Source organism: Phaethon aethereus (assembly GCF_964289735.1).
Source record: "Phaethon aethereus genome assembly, chromosome: 13".
NCBI lineage: Eukaryota > Metazoa > Chordata > Aves > Phaethontiformes > Phaethontidae > Phaethon > Phaethon aethereus.
The window spans coordinates 5,648,510-5,672,010 of record NC_138589.1 but is presented as its reverse complement, the minus strand read 5'-3'; the positions used below and the strand labels follow the sequence as shown (position 1 = coordinate 5,672,010).

Sequence of the window (23,501 nt, the reverse complement as noted above, 5' to 3'; positions counted from 1 at the left end):
ATAGAACTTTGCAAATATAACTATTTTTTTCAGTCTCTCTGGCAGATTTCTTGTCTGGAAGCAAGTCTGTTATGCCTGGTTGCATTGCTTTCCTAAAAAAAAAAAAACCCCAAACAACCATTTTGCATGCATATAATGTAGAACTTGCCTAGTTATGACTATCTGTGTTGCCCCCTTCTGTGTGCCCCCTTTACCTGTAGTCTGGATTGCTATTACATCATGCTTTTATGACTTCGGTTTTAATTCCTTTTGTCTACTAACTTGTTCCTAGCTTCTTCCTGAGATAGCTTCTGTTATTTGTCTGAATAGCCATCGTTTAAACTTCTTTTGTGAAAAATGGCCATCAAAGCCACGGACTTCCTCTTGTCTATGGTATTGTCACACATCAGTGATATAAAGCAGTGATACTTGGTCTATCAAAGTATAGAAGTGTGATGTTGTGATAATGTGCTGAATCTTTAGCTGATATACTTGCTTATAACTAGAGTAGCATGTTTCCTGTTGTCACTTCATCAAAAGTGACCAACAATGCAATTATGAAATAAAACACTATCAGTAGTTTTTATTATCTTGTATTTTACTGCTATTCCCACTTCACTTTTTCGAAAGCAAAATTTGTGATCTCTGTTCCATTCTGTTTTCTTTTGTGTTCACTCTTTTTTTTATGTATTCTGTAAAGGAATCTTCTTTTCCTTTTTTTCTGGTCTTTAAATCTTGTACCATTCCCTTCATTTCTGCTCTTGCTTGTGTATGCTAATGTAGTATAAAAGGGGATCATCTCTCTGAGTCTTTCAGGCTATCTACTTCTTGGTCTGTCTTTCTTACAAGAGCAAAGGGTTGTTATTAAACTCTGATGGGCAACCAAAATGGAGAAAGTCATCTCCCCTGCCCCTTGCAAAGAGCTGCAGTAACAGTGTTCTCAGCTTCCTAACCTAGCTTTGGTATTGATTCATTCTTCTTGCACACACACTTAAGGAAAGGAATCAAACTGGGCTGAGTGTAGCCCAGTTTCTAAACTGTCATTTCTAAGTGGTTTTGAATATGTTACCTAAAATGAGGGGAAAATAAAATCTTAAAGTTTAAAAAAGTTAGAATTACACTAGTAGTGCATGAGCGCTGCTTTTGCAGATTGAGGAACAACAATAGTGCATTAATTTATATTTTGGTTGTAACTGAAAAGGTATTTTTAGACCATACAGAATACAACATTGTTTGTTTTTAAATTAAAAACATGGGTTATGCAGAAATTAGTATTTTCTTCATTTACTTGTGCTTGTTAGATCTATTTTAATACCTTTTCTCCTGTTCTAATACTTTTAGAGCTATTTTAAAATAAACATTTAAACCAGTGTTAAGAACTAGTGGATGAAAGAAAGTATAGGTATTCAGTTTAATGAATAGTGACCAGAGGGAAAAAACAAACAAACAAACAAAAAAAAACCCCAGAACACACATAACCCAAGAGTTGGGAGATGTTTCTGTTCTGATTCAAGTATGTTTGCAGAATAACTTAATACTTCTTGGAGAAAATGCTACGTTTTGTGCGAGACATCAAATGACACAGTTGGAAATTGGAAAAAAAAAAAAAGCTGTTTAAATTCTAGATGCTTTAGCATATCTGAAGATGACAAAGCTTGAAATGTTTCACCTTAACTTGGAGGATACTGTTGATGTTTCCTGGTAATTAATTTTAGAAAACTTCATGTTATATTTAAAAAAAAAAAAAAAAAAAGAAAAGAAAAAAGAAACAACAAAGCAAACACTTTTTTTCTTTAATAGTGCATCTAATGTATGATTTTGTTACATAGCCATTAGTAGTTAATCTGTAATAGTAGTAGTTTCCGTTTAGTTTTCTACATAAAATGAGCTTGATTGGTACAAAGTTGAGAGTTTAAAAAACAAAGGGAAAACCTAAATACTAGTAAGAAATATTGCTGAGTGCCTTAGGGTTCCATTATATTTTAAAAAACTTAACAAAACCCACTGCAGAAAATTCTAAATTTACCTAATGTCCTATAGTTGGTAAATACTGCTGAAGCAATTCTAGCTGATAGGGGGCAGTAACTTCTCAAATTCAAGTACAACAACCATAGTCTTCCAGTTGCTTCGTCAGGTTGTACCTCTGCTGTGGTGGTCATTTTATTGTCTAGAACTGGTCCAAGCAGTTCTTAGACATTGCTGAATCTTGCTAACTTTAAGCTGGGTAAAGATTAATACTAAATCAGTAGACAATAATGGTAGAGGATTTGGATGTACAAAGTATTAGAATTAATTTAGTTTTTACAAGAAGTGTAACTTCATCATACATTCTCAATGTAAGAGGGCACTAAGATGTCAATTTGAATTTACTAAGAGAAATCAAACTTTAGATTGCTGTAAAATTGAATTATTTACCGTAACAGTGATGGCTTGCTGTGAAATACTTAAGTTTTGATATAACAAAGTCCTCCTATTAAGGAAGAAGGAAGACCTCTTTTTCTTCTTTTTTTTTTTTTTTTCTTTTTTACACATTCTCCTTCTTCTACTGTAGTTTGCTTTATTGAGTAGGGATTCAGAACTTTTCCTGTTCTGACTAAAATGCAGCTCCAACAGGAGTTTATCTTCCATGAGGAGTATTTTGGAACTGGTACTATAAAACACTGGCTGCCATTGCATTGATAAGCTTGTAGTTGTCAAGTCTAATAGATTAAAGTCTTAAAAATATTTATTTCTTTGAATACTTTTCTGCCAGCTGAAGGTAAAAGCATGTCCAAAGTTCAAATTGGTACCACAAATCTGTTCAGGAAAGGAGGTGGCTTCATGAAAGTGTATTAAAACATAATTGTAGCTGCCATCATTTTCTATAGAAGAGGGAGTAAGGACATGGAGAAGAGGATCACTTCCAGAAAGCATGTAAAAAGTTTTCATGTCAGAACTTTTTTGTTTCGTTAACTTGGATTTGAGGAGGTAGGTGTTGTGTTGTTTTTTTTTTTTTAAGGAAGGGAAAGGAAAATAGTACTTGTGTGCCAATTAAGTTTGGAAATTCATCACAGTTTGCCTTCATATGCCTTCAAAATTTGCAAGCTGAGCATCTAATATTTCCAAGAATAGCAGAGAGGAACAAAAAGGACAATTGCTCAATAAATTTGGAAAGTGACTTTGTGTGAAAGGCTAGTTTCTCCAATATCCTTGAATTTCCAAGTTACGCTTTTCTTTAGGCTGAACAAACACGATGGATTTTGCAGACAAGGAAGAAAAAGGCTAGGTGTAAAAGTACTTTGGTCACAAAGCAAGGTGTCTTTGCAACAGAGTTGTGTTCAGGCTATCTACAGCAGTACCCTTTCCAAAAGAGGTTTGGGTTGGGTTGTTTTGTTTTCCCATTTTGTGATCTCTTCTTTACAGAAGAGCTTTCTTCATAATAAATTTACATTGGTCTAATTAGCTGGGAGAGGATTCTCATGTATCCAGCCTTCAGATTTCTTGCTTTGGAAGTTCATCTGTCCTATCCATCTTTCTTGGATCCTTGAAGTGAAGCTGATATCTTCTAGTTACATTTCCTTTTTATACCTACTAAGATTTATTTGCTTTATAAATCTTTTGCATTTTAAAAAGAGAGTTTTTATTATTTGTCTCTCATTTCCTCCCTTTTTTCTTTATGCTAAAAGAAAATAGGAAAAACTAAGATGAAAAGTGTTTCTTTGGTTTTAAGCAAAGAAGCAAATTTCTGTGAGGCAAGCTTAGTGTCACAACTGCAGTGACACCAGCTGTTATGCATGGGGTTTTTTTTCCATTTTTTACTAGAAAGGTACACAGTAGTCAAAACATAAAGATATTGTATGTGTTTTTTCAATACCGGTTTGTTTTAGCCCGGTTTAGTTCTAAGCTACTATGTGGTTAAACTCAAGTTAATTTCTATAGGGTGGCTGGCCCATATGTCACTTACCCTTTAAAAAAAAATAACTCATTTTTACACCCTACTGTATCTATAGCGTTAAAGATGGAAGAAATCTCTTGTTCTATTTTTTTCAAGTTAGCACAAATTGAATAGACTTCCTTACAAATCACAGTGAAATACAGTTTATCTCTGGGCATAACCAAGGAGCTGGTCTATTTATACTCGGTCTCAATATGTAAACTGTCATTGATACAGGCTTCAAATTTGAGTTTCTAAGAGCAGAGTCCTTGATAGCCTGGAACATGACATTTTACATATGGCTACCATAATTTCCATCTATCTTTCCCCAGATGGGGGTTTCTTTAATTAGATCACTTATTCTGTGTCTATGATATTCTTTCTTTGTACTTAATCTGACCTGATCGTCTTCTCTTAGCTAAAATAGCTCTCCCTGACTTAGCTTTTGAGTTTAAATATCCTAAGATATGAGAGATGATTGTATTAGAAATGCTACAAAAGTCTAAAACAATGCCACATCATCTACCTGGATCCTGATGTTGGTTTATCATGCATTGAGAGGTGATTGATACTGGGGAAAGTCATCATTCTGTCGCTTTTAATCATAAGCGGACAACTTGATCGGTGTTAGAAGGTAACGGGGTCTAATTTATGTTAGTGTTTCCTTTAACCTGGGACTTGAGGAAGTCCTAACTTTAAGCAGTAAGTTCTACATGTATCATCTGGAATCCACAGCTACTTTGCTATTCTAAGCTGTAACCTTCCTAAGCTTCTCTGCCGTTTTTATAGGATGCTTGTTCTCTATTCTCATAGTAATTAACCTCATACCAATCTGTACTCAATAGATGTCACCAGTTGATGTCTTTCAGTGTGATACAGGATCCATTTGTTCTTTTTTCTGCATAGACCAGAAATTTTATATACCCAAACCCTCAACAAGGCTTGTTAATTTAGGTTAGGCTTTATTCTGACTATGGTCACAACACTTTCAGTGGACTAGGAATAGAAGCAGAATAGGTTTTCATCAGCTTGTCAAAGACTACATTGTACTTAATAGGTTCAGCATGAACATTGTCCATCAGAGAATATTTCAGATTTCCATGGTGTCCATTTCTGGAAGGATCCTATACTCATTCTTAGGAGAATTCATTAATGAGAATTGCAATTGAAATGGAGGAAGAGAGTATGAAGGTGAACTTTAGAGTAGGGTCAGGAGTTAAAAGCTGTGGTTGTTTTCTTTCCTGCTTTTCTTTATAGTAATTAGATATATATATTGACAGGATAAAGGACTGGTTATTCCATGAAGATGCCCATTTAAAGTGATTGCTTCTCTATTCTCAAGGTTTAGTAGTTATCTGCGGAGGTAAATGATCAGACACACATTTCCATTCATTCCCCATTCTGTTTGATTACACTACAAATGTCAAAGTTTTTAGGCTAAAGTTAAATTAACCATCCTTCTCAGCTCTTCTTGCCTGAAATCCCTGACTGCAAACTAATTCACTGGTGATCAAAAAGAAAAACAACTTGTGTTTCAAAACTATGTAAGTGTGTGAACTCTGAACCAAAGGTAGTTCTTTTCCTGTGTTTATCTTTGACTGCATCACCGTATTCATCCTCTTGTCTTTCCTTTAAATAAGAGTTCAGTTATGTCTTTAAGTGAAATACATTTTTTTTTTTTTTTTTCCCCCCTCAAATCTTACGTAATGCAACCCAAATAGAAGAAACAGAGTATCTCAGCTTTTCCTACTAAGGTCAAGGTAGCTTTGTTTTTACACGTAGTTTATAACCTCTCAAGTTCCTTGTTTAAACATACAGAATTATTGTGTACATTTTATGCATTATATGATTTCTTTCTACAAACAAATCTTAATTCTGGACTACTAAAACACACAATTCTGTTAAAATTTGGTGGTTTTAATGAACATGGCAAAGGAGAATCTAAAAGTGTGCTTAGCTAATAGAGCAAACAATGGAAAAAATGCAACTTTTTTTTTAAACGCTGCACAGGGCATGTATAAGTATAAGCAAAAATAATTGAGTTGTAGTTTAACTAAACTGTAAAGTTATGAACAAAATAGCAAAAATCTGTGAAAGTGTTGGGAAGGGAAAGGAGAGATGAGGAGAGTCATGAAAGTAATTTTTCTTTCTTTTTCTTTTTCCTTCTCCCAAAGGATGCTTTAACACTTTAAGACGAATGTTTCATCAGAGGCATTAATGGATGTTGGCATGCCTTGGATAAGGTGGTGACCACTGGATGTCATTTGTTTCTCTTCACTGCAGAGAGCCGAAATTGACTCCATTTGGAGTTGAGAGAAAAAGCAGTACAGACCTATCAAGATGACTGATCCTATGATGGATTTTTTTGATGATGCCAATCTTTTTAGTGAGACCTTAGAAGGTTTGTCAGATGATGCCTTTGTTCAACCTGGACCTGTTTCACTTGTTGATGAATTGAATTTGGGTGCAGAATTTGAACCTTTGCACATAGACTCATTGAACCATGTGCAAGATGGTCAAAATCAACAAAAGATGAGTGAGTTTGATCAGCTGAATCAGTATGATTCACTGAAACTTCACTCAGTAAATCAGTCTTTTAATAGCTCAGCTGACAATGTCTTATCACCACACTCTCAATTCAATTGTTCACCAATTCATCCGCAAAACCAGTCTAATGGGATGTTTCCAGATGTGGCTGATGGTAGTCCTATGTGGGGTCATCAAACTGCCACAACTGTTTCGAATCAAAATGGGTCCCCCTTTCACCAAGGACATTCTCAGTCTATGCAGCAAAACAAAAGCTTTGTAGCACACCATGACTTTGCCTTATTTCAGGCTAACGAACCACAGCATCAGTGTGCCTCGCTACGGTCGCAACAAAGCAGAAACAACACGGGGCAAGATGCTCTAAGTCAGCCAAAAGACTTCATGGAGGTTAATGTATCTACTTCTCACAGAGTCAGTGTTAACCACCCACCTCCAGTTTCTAATCCATCAACTTCACAGCAGCCTCTGTCTGTTCAACAGTTTTCTCAAACTGCAAGTGCTTCAATACATTTTTGTGGGAATCAAGAAGGAAATTTTGATGGACAGTCCCCAACTATTACCCCATGTTCTGTCAATAATAGCCAACAATTTTCATCTCCTTATTCTTATTCCAGTAACCACATTTCTCCTACCAGCCTTCTTCAGTCTACAACAGCTCTTTCTACTAGCCAGCAGACACACTCTCTCTCTGACTTCACTGGAAGCGATGCCTTTACATCTCAAACAGGGACCAAGCAAGAAACAACTGAGCACATGTTGAATCCTAATACACCTTTGAATTCAAATAGTTTTCAAATGTTGCATTCTGCGCATCCTCAGGGCAACTTTAGTAGTTCAAAACTCTCTCCTGTGAATATTAATTTTCCAGCTTCTGCTGGTTCTGCTTCTCAGATAAGCCATTTCACTGACCCTATTGAAAGCAACGGTTTTACATCTTTAGATGAGAACTTACTTCATCAGGTCGAGACTCATAATGAACCATTTACAGGACTTGACCCAGATGACCTCCTTCAGGAAGACCTTCTGCCACAATTTGATGATTCTGCATTTGTTCAGGATAGCACAAGCCATGTTTTAGAGCATGACCTAGAACATCATATAACCCCGCAGCAAGTTACACAGTCAGCTGGTCTCGTTCGGGCACAGTCTCAAAGTCAGATCCATCCTTGGCATTCTTCAGTTTCTAATCAGCATCTGCAAGACAGAAGTCGTGTAACTTCACAAGGACAGGTATGTAGGGATTTGGGGGGGTAAGGGTTTGAGCTGTGTGATTTGGTCGATTTGATAAAATAAATAATAGTGACTGGTGGTTGTGCCAAAGCATGATAGCTGAAGTCTCTGAGCTGTTGTTATTTGACCCTGAAGAAGTCTAAGTAACTGCTAGTTTAGGGGAAAAGCAACCCAACCTATTGATGCAGACCTTGCTTTCTCCTGTCGTTTTCTTACTGTTGTAGAAAGCAAGGTTTATATTATCTGAAATATTTATTCAGAGAAAATGGTGCTGGTCCTTCTGCTGCTTATATTTCCCCATTCCAGCAGAGAAAATTGATTGGTTTATGATTTTGGTGGAAATGTAATGGCTTATTGTTTTTTTCAAGTATTTATAGCAACATATTTTTAAGAGCTTTAATAAGGCTTGTATGGCTTATGTCCTGCAAAAATTGCCCAGGTTTTGTTGTTACTCGGTCCTTTGCCTGGTATCTTTGTGCTCATGCTCATTCGCTAAAAAGATGAACTTATTTGTTGTTGCCTTTGGTGTGATTAGTAGTAATAGAAAACATATACAAGGTTATGCCTATGTTTGATTTAGTTACTTTTGGCTGAACCAAAAAACTCTGCAGTTGTTTTAGTGTCACGTGCATTTCTACAGCAAGTATTAAAGCCCTCCGCATGGAGCACAAGATAGCATAAAAATGACATTGTTCTTTCTTAATGGTATACCAGAGAAATGAACTTTGCAGACAGTGCTTTTCAAATTATTGGAGAGAAATTAAAATTGTGTGAGTATTGATGAGTTCAGAAAGACAATCCTGTCTCTTAGGAGTGCTTTCTCATAACATATGTAATGTATTGAATTTTATTTGAGATATTAAGTCCACTTTTTTACACACTGATCATTATCTTCATCTGTATCATCATCTTCTCTTTTATAGGAAGTGTGTAAGCATCAATAAATTGAAATATAGACTGCTGCTTCTGGATTGCTTTGGACTCTGAGGAGAGTAGCTAAGCTTTTCAAAACCAAACAAAATAGGGCAAGTAAAGTTATTTTTGTCACAAGACTGTAACCAGCAAAATCATGTTTTTATTATAGTTACTAGAAACATCAGCATATGTGAGAGAGTTGCAGATTTTTCAGCTCAAAAAAATCTTAAACAAAAATACATCTTGAAAATAGGAGAGACTTAATAACCAAAGGCACAAATCGTTATTCTTTCAGCTTTTAAAATGTATCAATCTTTAAAGCTCTTGCTATGACTTTGGAGACTTGTTTAGTGGCTTTCCCTTTAATGCCTGAAGAGCAGTATCAGTGACTGCATTACCTGTAAGTTCATACCTTATCACAGTTTGGCACTGTTTGGTAGCTTCCAGCCCAAATTTGATTTGACAGGAATGACCCAAACTTCTTCAGTTAGATGGTTTGGCAGAAGGAGCTGTAGCTTCTGTGTGATAAATGCCCAGATTCAGCTGCCACTGCTGGTTATCTAGGGTTTCCAAAATCATGAGACTGTTGAAATCCATGTACATGTGAACAGTGAAAGTAGGAATTTTTATTTTAAACTTCTGTTTTAAACTCTAGTAAGAATTCAGCTTGTATTTGGGGAACGAGATTGAATAGAAATGTCTTTGACTTTTCAGTCTGTGCACTTCAAATTAGAGGCAACCCTAACATCAAATATATACATGCAGATGGCTTTAAAAGGGCTGTAATAACTGTATTACTTCTCTATATTCTTGCTACCAATATTCTCTCTACCTAAGAATATAGAATGGTGTCTTACTGGAAAAAGATGATTCGGAAGGAACAGAACTTAATTACTGACTCTTGCTTCTACTTAGTTTGCAGGACACAGGCCTGTGAAGGAGGCAATGTGATGCTTTTTTCCCCTCTTTAATTTTATGTCATTAGTATATACATAAGGGTTAAACACATTTAATCTTCAGTCTTGGTTCACTAAATTGCTCCTCCATTACAACTCCTCCTTATGTTTATGGAGTGTGTAATTTTCAATTCCTACTAGTGAAACTTTTGCCATAGAATTGTGGTGTGATGTTAATAGAACATGTATATGGCTGCGTATTTCAGATTAGCTTGGTTAACTGAGTGATGCAGTAGATGCATTCTGTTGGTTTCGATAAACATCTCTTATTTTTTAGATCGGGGAGGGGGAAGAAGAGGGCATAGCCCAAGTAGCTACTCTTGTCAGTTATCTCATGGAGTAGTAGCTCCTGGTGAAACGTGCTCCTGTTTATTACTGTGTGTACAGTACCGCGGCAGGAGCAGCGCGGCCCGAGTTGGCCGCCAGGAAGTGGAGCAGCAGAACCCAGAGTTGCGAGCAGAAGCGTTGAGGCTGTTGGTCTCCCATGAGCATACTTGGGGTGAAGGGTGAAGAGGAAGTGGATTCCAGGAAAAGTGGGAGTGGCGAGAAATCCAGGGGTTAGTATCGTTTGTGGGGAATGTGTGGGATACAAGCCAGGCAGCGAAAAGTAGGTCTAATAAGACTTTCTGGTGCTGTGACTTTTCTGTTGTATACATCAGAACCTTGCAAGACTTACTTCGATCTCGCTGACATCCGTTTTGGCACGCTCTTTTGTAACTAGGAATAGAGGGAGAGTTCTAAGGCCGATGGAGAGTTTTTGAAGTTTTTCAGGGTTTCATTTTGGTTTTTATTGTGGTGTGAAAAAAAAGCAACTTTACAGTATTTGAACTTTTTTTACGTTTTTTTCCTGGAACTTTGAAATTAAACAGAAAACAGATAGCTATAAAACTGCTTGGTTTGGCTTTTATTATTTTGGGGTATGCAATAAATTGTATAAATTAGATTCTGACATTGAGTTTATGTAATCAGACAGATGTTTAATGTTTCCTTCAGAAACTGCTTGTGAAGCGGTAGCTGTGAAACTATTGTGAGGAATGTATTGATAGGGGAGTGACAGAAGCAAACAATGTAGAAGCCTCTTTAAATCAGCAGTGTGTGTAATATGAATAGTAATAGAAGAGTATGGCAATTACTGAAGTTAAGTGTTTCGGATCTGTCTTTTGTCTGATTACAATTCTAAGAGGGGTTTCAGTTCTAATTCTTACTTTTATTCTTTGATCACTTTGTAGAATTTAAAGTTCAAGATGGGTGTGTTCTGTTTGAGCTTTTTACAAATGTGTGCAGTTGAACCAGAGAGCAGAAAGGTGGGGTAAGGGATGTGGAGGGAATATTGCTCTTACTGAAACTGGTCGTTTTTAGGCTAGGAGTTAGGTGTGAAGGGATTTGGCTAAGATTTCATGTGTAAGAGTCAAGGTGAAATGTTTACTGTTTAACAAGACAATGTCTCATGCTGGCTTTTGTACAAGTTGAGGAAACAATTACTAGTGGATTTAATTATTTTCATCAGTTTTACTTCGATAATGATTGAGGTTTTTTTCAGAAAGGACAACTTTTTATTTTATGAAATAGTTAATGAACTGTAGCTATTGGAATGGACTCAACATTAGACAACCAAAGATTTTTAATTACATTTATGCTGAGGTTATATAAAATTAAGAAAGATCATTAAATACTTGTTTCATTATTTGAAAGTAAGCATATTCATCACATTTTTCCTTGTACAGCTATTTTGATAGAAATTAATTTAAAAGTAATACAATCTGTTCAGTGTAATAATGCTGCAGAATTAAAAACAATCTGGTATATCTTATGCTGCTATGATACTTTCTATGCCTGCTGTAATTAGATTATAATTGTAAATAAATTGTGCCTCAATTTTACATCATGCATTTTTCATCAGAGTTAGTTCGAGAGCAGAAAGTGAAATGGAGAAATGCACTGAAGATTCGTGTAGCCTTAGCATTGACTAATACAACACTTCTGGTCTTTTTAACTCCACTGAAAACTGTTTTGAGTTTGCTAAAACTAAACAATCTATTCGCTTTTTGTAAAGTTGAAAAAAAAGACATCAAAAATACAGGCTGCAACATTCAGTTCTGCATGTTGAGAAGAAAAAGGAAATTAGAAAGATAACGTGAAGTATAAACTGTCCAAAGAGAAGCTTACAACAATCTCACTGTGTATGTTATTTTGTAATAAGCATTTTATTCTCCTCTGGCTACATACATGAAAGCAGAATAATTGAGATGAAACTGGAAAATAATATTCCATTAATAATCTTAAGTGCTCTAGGACAAGGTGGTAGTCTTTGTTCTTAAATCAGGTGAATTGGTTTTTTCCCTCTTCTGACTAAGTTTGTCACATAACTTGGTAATTCGGTATATTCATGAATTCTAGTATCCCACATTTTTTTTTTGTAACTGACTTGAAACGTGCAAGTGCTTTTGCGCCTGCAAGCATGAGCTTTCCTACCACTTGTTTTATAGCAACAGATGACATTGTATTTTTGGAGAGAATTTGTCTTGACCGTTGTGAAAGTTTAGCAAAGAAGGTCTGAACGTTGTAGATGACTGGTTGGTATTGTACAGAAAGGCAAAGCCTCATATATGAGCGTATCACCAGAAATGGAACTAAGTTTCACCTGATCAAAGTCCAGGCTTAGGTGCTGCTGAGATGCATGACCTGAATAAGTGACAGGCCTTCCACCTCTGGCTGTGTTAGCAGATGCCTCCCTTTGATATCAACTCTAAATTTATTGTAGACGAGCATCCCCTGGATTATTCCACCCATAAACATCTCATTCTGCCATTGGTTGCTGTTCCACTTGTATATGAAATCTTGCACTGTAAAGTTTTTATAAGAGAAAGTCATTTCTCATCTAGTTATGGTAGGCACAGGCCACTTACTTGATAGATGCAGTTACAGAAAATGTATGAAGGTCAAAGATGTAGTATTTTTCAGAGTATATTTCTTACATTCTGTATAGTTTAATTTTAAGTGAGACTATAATGAGAAATACTTTAATGGCCTGATCACACACTATATAAATTCTATATAAGAGACTGGCTATTTTGCATAGTAAGTTTATAGGTTATGGCTCCTAAGTGTTGTTACAAGGCTGTAAAATTATGATGCTGTTATGTGTCTTGCTTGTGAAGCAGTGGATGGCAGGTCTCAATTTGCCCTACTTTGCATATGCAATCTGAAAAGTGAAATCTAGACTTCTGTTCCAGTGAGCATTTCTGTTTGGAGAGGGGGCACATTCAAAATCCTATCTTGTAATTCTGAAATGTAAAAAACTATATCCCCAAAAAAACCAACCCGCAAACGATAAGAGCCCTAAAACCTTGTTCTTTTTCCTAAAATGCTTAATAGTGCTGGTACAGCTCCCATTAAGCATATCCACTGTATTTATATTGTCCTTGTTCCTTTAATTATGGTTAATTTTATGGATGGTGTCATAATATAACAAATGTAAATCTTTGTCTGAACTTCCCTTTCAAACATTTCTAGGAGTTTTATGCTCTGGATTTCATTCTCTGTTTTTAAAGAACAATTTTCAGTTTCCTTGTAGGAGCTTAATAAACTATCTCTACCACAGTGAGGCAGCAGAATTCAGTTGTCATCTCCCTGCACCTAATTGGTTTATCATGTATGTATAAGTAATGAAAGTAATCCTTCCACTGACCTTCTTTGTACCGTATTTTCCAGCTTTTTTTTTTGTTTGTTTCTTTCTATTACTTTCAGTAAGGCCTGCACAAATACGGGGGAACGAAAGTGGCAAAGCTGTGTCAGACACACAGAGTTAATGAGAGGACTAGGGCAACATCTCTGAGCTTGAGTAGTGTGGTTCCTGGAATGAGCCAAGTCTTAAAACTATAGCTGTATATAATATGTTTTCATTACTGGTGTATGGCTTTTTGCTAATGATGTATTCATGGTTGAAGATAGCAATATTTTGATAGCTTTGTTTACAGTTGAGATTGTATGAAGCATTTCCTTTTGTATATGTTTTATATAAGCATTTCATACATTTTATTTCTCTTTAAAATGACAAATTGCATAGGTTGGGGAAAGGAAGTGAAATTAGTGTGAAATTAGTTTGTAACACATTTACTGATGAATATTTATAATAATTTTTAGGTTATCCGTTTTTCATTTGTCTTGTTTTTCCATTCAAAATACAGCTGTATAGTAAGGGAAAGACAAAAACTGCTGGACCTTTATGAACAGGGAAAATGCACCAGAGTATCTGCTGTACTGTTTTAAAGGCTTTACGAGTTTGTTAGTAATTGCCATCTCTGTTGGGTAGAGTTAATTGTTTCATCATTCTTTTTTTGAATCTTTTTTTGCTATCACTAATGCTTTTCTTAAGTCTCTCTAAACCTTCATCGCTTGTCAAATAATTAGGCTGTCCAATTCTTTGTGTATGTTTCCTCTTTAAAACGAAGTACTTGCTGTTGTAATGATTGTTATAATTTAAGAATATAATTTTTCCTGAGATAATTGCACACTCATTAAATGACTGCAATAATTGTCTTTAAAATGTGCCAAAAGAGGAACATTTTTGTAAAAAGTAGTTGACAGATGGCAAGCATAGGAAGGAAGTTTCTGGCTAGGTCAACTTACAGGAGTAATATTACAGATATCAAGGTGAGACTAGTTGACAAAACCAAGTAAAATAGATAGTATTTTTTTAAATGATATTGCAGAATAAGTGTGACTGAATAATCTAAATAATTATTTGCAAGCAGATGTCTCGTTAACACTGAAGAACTATAAAGCAATTCAGTCATGCGAGAGTACTGATATAATTGTGCAAGTTACTGTCTGGAAGAAGTGGTACCTAATTATAGAGAAAACGGAAAACAGACCCCATCTTCAGATGTCTTCTCAAGAAGAGAATATACCCAAGTATGGGTAATATAATAATGATATAATATATAGTAATACACTGTTAAAGCTGTAGTTCAGTATATGCCTAAAGTATAATTAAAGGAAACAAGTTTTTGGAAAAAAGCTCCTATTCTTCCACTTTGTGTTAATGCAACCATTTGTGCTATGAACCGAACTGTGAAACTCAGTCGGGTACAGAGAAACTTTTTCTTTTTTTGTCAGGCATATTTTTCAGGAATACAGGTTCCTGATGTAGTTCTCGGTTGTGCAGAACTGTGTACCATAGAAACAGTGGTGGTGTGAGAGGAAGGAGTGGGAAGCATAATTTTCTACAGTAGAGGCAAAATAAGTGCACATGGAACCACAGCCTCAAATGCAAAGATAGTGCAAGGGGGCCTCTTGTGGGACTATCCATTGGCAGCGGTAACCACTGATCTGCTTTGTCTAACGGTATTATCTGAAGTCTGAATTTTTGAGTGGCTTCAAACGTATCATTGCCTCTCAAACTTCCAGAACAGCACTTCACCTTGAGATATTTTGTAGAAAATCAACACTTTATAAAGTGTTAGTGAAGTGTTATTACTGAAAGAGAAGCAGAACTTGTAAAGATGTTAACCAGTAGTATGGTTTTGAAGCCAAAGGACCTGGCTTTTGTCCAGATGTCTGTGTGCTTTGTGCACTCAGGTTTTACAATTTTTTAGCTGTTATGTTAATTCTAAATATAAGGAGAGATCAAAATAATTTCCAGCACTTTGACCACCTAACAGCCTCTTATATCTGGAGAGGTATTGTTTTCTTTGTTCATTATCGGGTTAAAAAATTTGTACAAGTTCCTGGTTATATGGATTTCCAAGAGGGTGTCTACATTCAGGTGTTGAGTAGATTGAATTTGGGAACTCTTAAGGATAATAAATACAATTGAGCGGATTTGTAGGATGATGAGGCTGAGAATTCTCATGTTGATTTGACTAAGTTTGATAAATGAACCTAGGAATGTAGCTTTAGGCTAGAAGCACTTGACATTTCTTACATTTTTGAAAGCTGTGTAATTTGTAGTAGAGATGGATTTTTCTTTCATAAATGTGGCAGGTTTTCTTTTGTGTGGGTTATTTGGCTTGTGTTTGCATTTATTGGGTTTTTTGCTCCCTCGATGTCTTACTGTGAAGGCTAGAGTTCTAATTTATATCTTAGGAAAATGTTCCCGTCTTTTACATACTGCCTTTTCAGGAGTTAGTTTGTATCTGAAAGCAATTTCAATGCTAGTAACATATTGTATATGTGCACATAATGCTTCTCAAGAGCATATTGAATTGCAAACCAGAACTAGTTTCATAGATTGATAGGAAGGCAGCTTTTAAGAGATATTCATGACTTCACAATTTGGTTTTAGTTTATATGTTGGAAAGAAAAGTTTGCCTTAGTGTTAAAGAAGACATTGCAAATATTTTGTTTCTGAGAATTTTGTTTCTGTTCTTGTAGTTTGAAACATTGTTTCAGAGAGTTCTGACTGATAGATTTTTTTTTAAAAAGTTTTAAGCTTACTCTTGTTTCATTGTACCATTTTTTTTTTACTGAGTACCACACATGTGGAAGGAGAGTTCTTCAATCGTATTTTAAGCAAACTTACTAGAAAAACATAGCTATTATGCTTTCGATGACTTGCAATATGCTATGGCTTAATGTACCTGTTTGGATACTTCAGAAGAATAAAAAATAGTGCTAGAAGATACAGTACCTCTGTATTGTTTATCTTCTTCACTAAATCTCTGTAGCAGCTGCTTATGAGGCCTAGGTATGGCTCAGCTTGATGTGTAAATTTTGTTGTTGCAGGAACTTTGGGTCTTGCAAGTCTTAAAAGCAGCAACCAGCTGTTAAAGAACACAAGTTGTCACAGGGAAGGCAGGTAAATTTGTTTAAAGAACATACGAATGACACAATCAAACATGTGTCTTACTGTCTTTGAGTTTAGTAAGAACATTTTATTTTTTTTTTTTAAAGACTAGGCAAATGTTCGTTGATGTATCTGTGTTGTAGCTCCCATTTATATCATCCTGTGGAGGATTCTTTGACCTGCAATCATGTGGTATTATGAAATCTGATCAACTGAAGATACTACACAAGAGGTGTGTTTTGTGGTGCCCGCCCGGTGTGCTTTTTGGCGTAGTATAGTTAATTGCAAACGTGTACAGGCTTGGACTGATTTTAGGAGACTTTCAGAAATGGTGACCCAACCTTGTTTGCTGGGGACAGAGTTATGAGGGTGCTCATGCCCGTGTCTGTGCTTGGGGATGTCCTTGGCAGCACACTGCTGTCTAACCAGGCTGTCCTTGTGCTGTCTATTGGTAGCAGTTTCTGTTGACTTTAACTCCATTAAAATTGATAAGAATTTGTCTTGTCTTGAGCTTTACACTGGGTCTAGTCCTGCCTCTTCTGCTAATAGCCAGACTCAGTTGAGATTAAAAATTACTGCTATGCTTATGTTTCTAGAGAACTGTCTTGCAACTTTTTCTGTTTGATCCCTACCAAAAGTTCATGCTCCCTGCTGTTTTGTTTTTTCTTTTAATGGTTATCCCTGCAAAACTCTTGGATTTCTCTAGAAATTTTTAGGAGGGTTCTGCGAAGAAACAGTTTGGGGTGTTTGGTTTTTTTCTTGCTTTTGGATTTTTTCCTTTGCCTGAAATAGAGTCCTGTTGGTCCCCAGTAGTATCCTCTGACTTCTGACCTCTATTTTCAAACCATTGCCTCTTTTTGATAAATTCCTTTTCTGTAGACATCTAGTTTTCCTCCTCAACTGCAGGGAAGGGTTTTGTTCAGGAATATTTAATTGAGAAAACTAGATTCAACAGGATTGGTTTCATTAGGCTTGCATATATGCTAAAGTACTCTTTTATATTGGAGATTCTGGCACAGAAAGCTGTTGAAGTAGTTCATTGAAGCTGACACAAAAATATTTAACTTGGTTTGAATTGAAGTGGAAGAAGCATGCCCCCCCTTTAATTTAAATGGAAATATGCTGTGCAGTCAGTACTGGTTTTAATGATATTGGTGACTCCCTAGGTGTTAATGTTACAAAGAAATTACTTTTCCCAGTTTCTGTCAGTATATTTTAATGAATGTTAAGAGCTGATTCTTTTTGTCTTGCTGAGATTACAAACATTGAAAACATTTTGGTTACTCTTGTTAGGTATCGAGGAATCCTACAAAAAGAGCCATGTTCAGAGATTGAATAAACTTTTAAATTTACCTGCTTCTAGTGAATAAAATCATTGTAAATAGATCCTATATGCTTTCTGAATATGCAGTCGGTTTTGGTTTAAAGATAGTTCATGCCTAGTATTTCCCTATTAACACAGAATCAAATAATACCTTTTTTTCCTGTCTGTCATCCTTCATAATACTTCATTGTTCTGCCATGAAAGAACAGTGAAAATGCATAGTTTTTTTAAAAAACTAAAAAAATTTCTAAAAGGAGGTTGTCAATATTACAGAATCATTTCCTGGTACTGACCAAGACAACAATCACTTGCAGCACGTTGTTCCAGGAGCCTTCAAACTCTGAATAAGCTGCTTCACTTAACTTCTAAGTAAATTTATTTTACCATTGCACTCAATGTACTACAAAATTCGAGTAGAATTTGGTGAATTACGTTGTTAAAACATGTTGTGGAAAAGAATCTGTCTATGTGTTTTGTTTAATCTGTGGTGGTTTCTCTGACCTAGCCCAGCTTTCCTTTCTTTAGGTAATTGCAGAAGTGAGGTGTTGAGACAAAAGGCGGGCAGGTTCATGCTAGTTCTGCATAGTTCTTGCCTACTTGCCCTTATGCTTTCATCACTTCAGTAGATTTAAGGGACTCCTTTAAGTAGCAGAAGAGTACAAAAAATAGACTGTGGATGGTTCTGCAGTTTATGACACTTCATAACTGTAATGACTTCTGACTCTGGGACAAAAAACAAACAGAGAGGTTTTGAGAGGGAGAGTGTAAGTGGCAGTAGTAAACTTAATGAGGATGAAAAGAGTTTTGTTTTTAATTATAAAAATGTTTTCTTACAAGGCCACTCCCGTGAGAGGTGGAAGGAACACTTTAACTGAAATTAAGTTTTGACAAGAACCAGCTACCATTAAGGTTCTGTTGTTTTTTCTTGCGAACGAAGAGATGTATGCCTTACTGGTTTCGTAGTGTACTTGGGATAGGCATGCTGAAGCTGATCTTGGGTGTTTGGATTAAGGTGAATAAAAAGCTCCTTGTGTTGTGTTCTTTTTGGAGGTAGTTGCCAGGGGCCGGGGGGGGGGCGGGGGGTGACTCCTGGTCTTCCTCTCTGGTTGGTAATGAAAAACATGAGAAAAATTACTCTCTTGATGGCATGCAAAAGTGGTGGCCATTTAGAACATGAGTGGGCAGGTAGCAACATGGAAAAATGGAAAGAGGAAAGGTCTTTTTTCCAGTTTAATTTGGAGTTTTTTCTACTTCTATTCTGCACACTTCTGCAGACAATTCTTTGTTGTTTTACATCAAAATCGTCATTTTTAAAGATTTTGTCATCTTGTAGAAGTCATCATTTCTGTCTAAAGGTAAACAAAATTACTTGATTTAAAGCTACTTGAAAAGAAAACAGTAGCTAAAACTTGAATACCATTAAAGTAATGTGGAAACTTACTGAAGACTGTAAATCTGTATAATGCCTATGTTATTTAAATTGTTGGGTATGTAGTGAAGAGGTTGGCTAAAAGCTATCTCAACACATCAAACTTCATACCCTCTAGTTTGTATGACTTGTATAGGTTACTCAAATGTTCTTTTTTCCTTAAAAATAAAGTCAGTCAAAATTTCAGCTGCTCTTTACAGTTTAAAGCTTTATGCAGCTTCTAAGATAAAAACTTTATTTAGCATCTTCTTTCTGTATCTACTGTGTTGAAAAGATTGTCCTGTATTGTGGTACTTCCCAGTGAGCTCAAACCTGACTTTACAGTGGCAGGTGAAAAAGCTGTGTGCTTGCTCCTACTAGTTTTTAGGTCTTCCTCATTGTGAAAGGCATTCTAGTAATGTAGAAAAAATGTAGCTTTTAAAATTTTAATTTATTTAGATCGAGTTTGTGCATTTCTTTCTACCCCATTCCCTCTTTCCAATTTTTCATGTGAGGTAATTTTATACGTGCATATGGTAGGTATGGTAGGTTTTCAACTGCATATAGGTTTAATGATTGAACACAATTGTGTCTGTAGTTCTCACAGTATTTATTTCACAGTGTGCATCGCAGTTTGTATTTCTTTTGCGGTTAGGTCATTGGCATAGATATTACTACTTTGCTGTCTGAATGATAACAGTACTTGAATGCTTCGGGTCGGTATTGGTATTCTGTTGCATATACCGCTTGGGTATGTATTGCTTCCATAGCTGATACGCCTTAAAGTTGGATTGTTGAACTGCTAGTCTGCATCTGCTTGATACAGCTGCACATGATAATATTTGTGCACTAAGCTAAAGTTAGCAACAGAGTTCCAGTGGATTAGTGTGGGTTTATTTGAGCTGTTATAAAAAACATATTTTAAGAAAAGAGCAATAATTCAAAAAATAATAATTAAGAAAAAGCAATATATTCTGTGTGCACCATTTCTTTCTTTTGCCTTATTATGTGGTTGTAGTATATCTCATGTCAGGTATTTTTTTCACCTTGTTGCAGATTTGAATTTATAATTCTTAGTACTCTGATTACAGAATTCCAACATATTTCAAAGCAAATACAAACTTGGATTTTATGTGGCCCCTTGTTTTGTTTTTTGATCATGCTTGCAGGTTTGGAAAAGTGCTAATGCTTTACTTCCTTTTGTGAGTCATAAGGCCTTAAAGTAAGCTGCTGTATTGTTATAAATCTTACTCCTTTCCACACAGGCAGCTTCTGAAAGAATCTTTCCCATTAGAGAGTAACTTCCTTTGTGTCAGTAAAAAAGATTATGTTTCAGAAATTTTTACTTTGACCATCGTATTGCAAGATCTGTTTCTGCATTTAAACCCGAGCGTGTGAATTGACTTCAGACAACCAACCTTGTAAATTTATCTGTCGTTCAGGACGGGAGCTTTAGAATACCAAAAAAAAGTGTAGAAAGCAGTAGTTTCTGAAATTGATGGTTACAAATAGAAACTATTACAGCAATTTTTTTTTAATGTTGTTTTGTTTTGTGTTTATTATCCATAGAGAATTGAAACAGGCTTGAGTGATCAGAATGGAAATATATTATGTGGAATCTTTTCAGGATATATTACCCAAAATTTTAAATTTCCTATATTAAAATCTTTGGAAGAGGGAACCCTGCATTTCTGGGAATACACAATTTCCTCAAAACTTCAAAATTAATACATTTTAATGTATACATTGAAGTTCCCTTTCAATCAGAATGTAACACTAGATAATTATATTATGTGTGAACTAATACTTCAGTAGAGGACCAACAGTTTAAATATTGTCATAAATGGACAAGTACAGCATTTGCCTTTTAAAAAAGTATTTATTCAGCCACTTCTTAATCTATATAATGTAACAATTTGCCATGGGAGTCCTGTCAGTAGGTGTACATTTAAGAGGCTCAGATGCACAGGTAGGAAGGAAAAAAATAGAAGGCACTGTTAGATACTACTAAATATGAATTTAAAACAATAATAACAAAACAGGAGATGTAAAAGACTGATATTTTGGCCACTTAGTCAAAATATCTTCTGAAGAAATATGGCTCCATATAGCATTTCCACAGTTCTTTGGTTTTGATGCATTTGAATGCCTTCAGGGAAGGAGGAAGAGGAGGTAGGTAACGGGGAAGGTCATTTTAGCATTGCTTTAGCAGAACTTTTGTTCGGGTTTTCTGTCAGATGAGAGTTTGTATGGAAGTAGGGAGAAAAGAAAGAATGAGTAGATTATGCGGTGTCAAAGGGTTGGATTTTGCAGCTTGTGGTTACTCTAATTGTAATGTCTTATGTGGATTCTGAGAGGTCCAAGGAGGATTGAGCTCATGTTTCATTTCACTCCATAAGATATCTCTACCTCTCTGTCTGCTTCACGTAAGTGGTAGGGACATCTCTGAGACTTCTGTTCCTCTAATTTGACTAAATTTGATCAGTGGGTTAGAAGTTACTGGGAGCTTGGAAGTGCAAATGTATAAACTTCTATGGCATGGTTGTATAGCCTTGGTTCTGGGTTTTTTAAAAGCAAGCTGCATAAAGATTGAACAGCTGTCACTTGTAGTTTAATGTGCATGTGTAACTGTAACCTGAGAGCTGAAAAACAACCGAGCTGAATATTTTAAAGCCAAATTTTTCTTGTAAGTCTTTAGTCAAAGAATGTATGCTTATCAGAGACTGGCTTTATGATAAGGGACAAAAGTGTTCCTTGCTTTATGAGGGACAATGGTTCTCTTACTTGGGGGTTGCGGGGGGGGCATTTAGTGTATCTTACTCTTTTGTTTTGGATCAAGCAACTTGGGAAAGAGGCCCATCAGGTGAATATATTAATAAAGTGTTTCCTTGGGACAGCCAGTGAGGTTTATGGAAATTGTAGTGAACAAACGTAGCTGCATGTCACATTACCCTTGGTAAATTAATCTTGAATATGGTAACTGCATGAAGATGAGTTATGTGTCCAGTGATGAAGCATCCAGCTGGGGGGAAATGGGCTACTAGTTTGCACGGCTATTTTCAATTTCAAAATGTGTGGCATTTGCTATGCTGGCGTGGGTTTTCTTTGGCATAGAGGTGGTTTAGGTTGAGGAGCTTCAGGAAAAAGTCTGCTGGTGTCTGCAGAACTTTTTGCTACTTTACCATTCAGAGCTCTGCAGGCAGCTGAAGAGCAGTGGCATTTGCCCTCTGTTCACACTGCTGCTACATCTGTGTGTTTAAAAATTCAGCAGACAGTAGCAGGACTAGAAAATCTTGCCCACAGTAAGCTTGTACTTGGTACATCTTGTTGCTATGTGTTACATTTTCAAGATAACCGATGTTTGCAAACAGACGAAGGAATACTGAATCATTCTGTTACATAATAATGAATTTTTTATGTGTGTATGAATTTTTTTGGTAGTGCTTGTTCTTACAGTTTTGTAATAAATACTTGTATATTGTTCATCTTTTTTTCCAAAGCCTCAAAAAATAACCCCAGGAAAATGTCTGAAACGAGGACTTACCTTGGGGATAGGGAGAGCGAAACCCAAACTTACTCCAGTGAAAAGTCATTTAGAGATTTCCTGTTGTTTGCTTCTATTTTGTGAGGTGGTTTTGTTTTCCCTTTCTTAATCTTAAAGTTAGGAAATAAAGTTTCTTCTTACTGTATTTTTTTTGAAGGGAGAACACAAGTTTAATAAATGTTTTCTTCCTTTTTGAAGTTGGAGAGGCATTCAAAAAAACACGTTTCAGTAGTTCAGTCTAAAGTAAAGCTTATTTTAAGTACAGTAAAAATTATTTTTAACACCCCTCACTGCATTTTATATTTACATTTAATATCTCTTCAGGGAGTCCCCTTACTTTGAATTTAAAATATAATGCAAAAATAAACTGAATTTAATCTTGTGAGGAAATGCAAGGTTTCCTACAGCAAAGAACAAAGTTAACAGCTTATTCTGATTTTCTCCAGTATTGTTACTCAGCAAGTTCTTGAAGCACTGCTTACTGGTGTGAGCAACTGACATTTGTTCAGTGATGAAAGGCTAGAAATTAGTACAGTTTCAGTTAATGTCATATTTTTCTGGAGTATAAAAGGTCATTAAAAAAACATTGGGGAGAGCTGTTCTCTTTTGCTGCTTTGCAGCATTTCACTCTGCATGGTTTATAGATGCTACCTGGCTTTACCTGTTAAATAAAAGTTTTCCTACGGTAAAAACCAGGGGTGTGTTCCAGAAGGAGCGAACTCTTACCTGTACCTTCTAAGAATGTCTTTGATGTGAGATTTCAGTGGATCAATATATTTGTAGGGCTTTATGTGGGGGTTTTGAACTCTAATGTCTAGTCTTTTTAAATCAGAAAGATCTGTGTTGTTTTCTTGCCCATAAGTATTTGGCGAAGCATCTTAGAGATTGATTTCCAGAT

The 23,501-nt window shown here is 35.8% G+C and overlaps 1 protein-coding gene across 3 annotated transcripts in view; it reads left to right on the top strand.

The window, feature by feature from the left end:
• Positions 1–5,079: 5,079 nt before the first annotated feature.
• The window catches only part of CHD9 (chromodomain helicase DNA binding protein 9), a gene marked incomplete at both ends in the record, with an annotated part of 78,583 nt that continues 60,161 nt past the window's right edge, over positions 5,080–23,501 (top strand). For all 3 annotated transcript variants that reach the window (XM_082005826.1, XM_082005825.1, XM_082005824.1), the window contains one exon: positions 5,080–7,669. In XM_082005826.1, coding sequence (XP_081861952.1) covers positions 6,233–7,669 — 1,437 coding nt within the window. The remainder of the gene's footprint in view (positions 7,670–23,501) is intronic.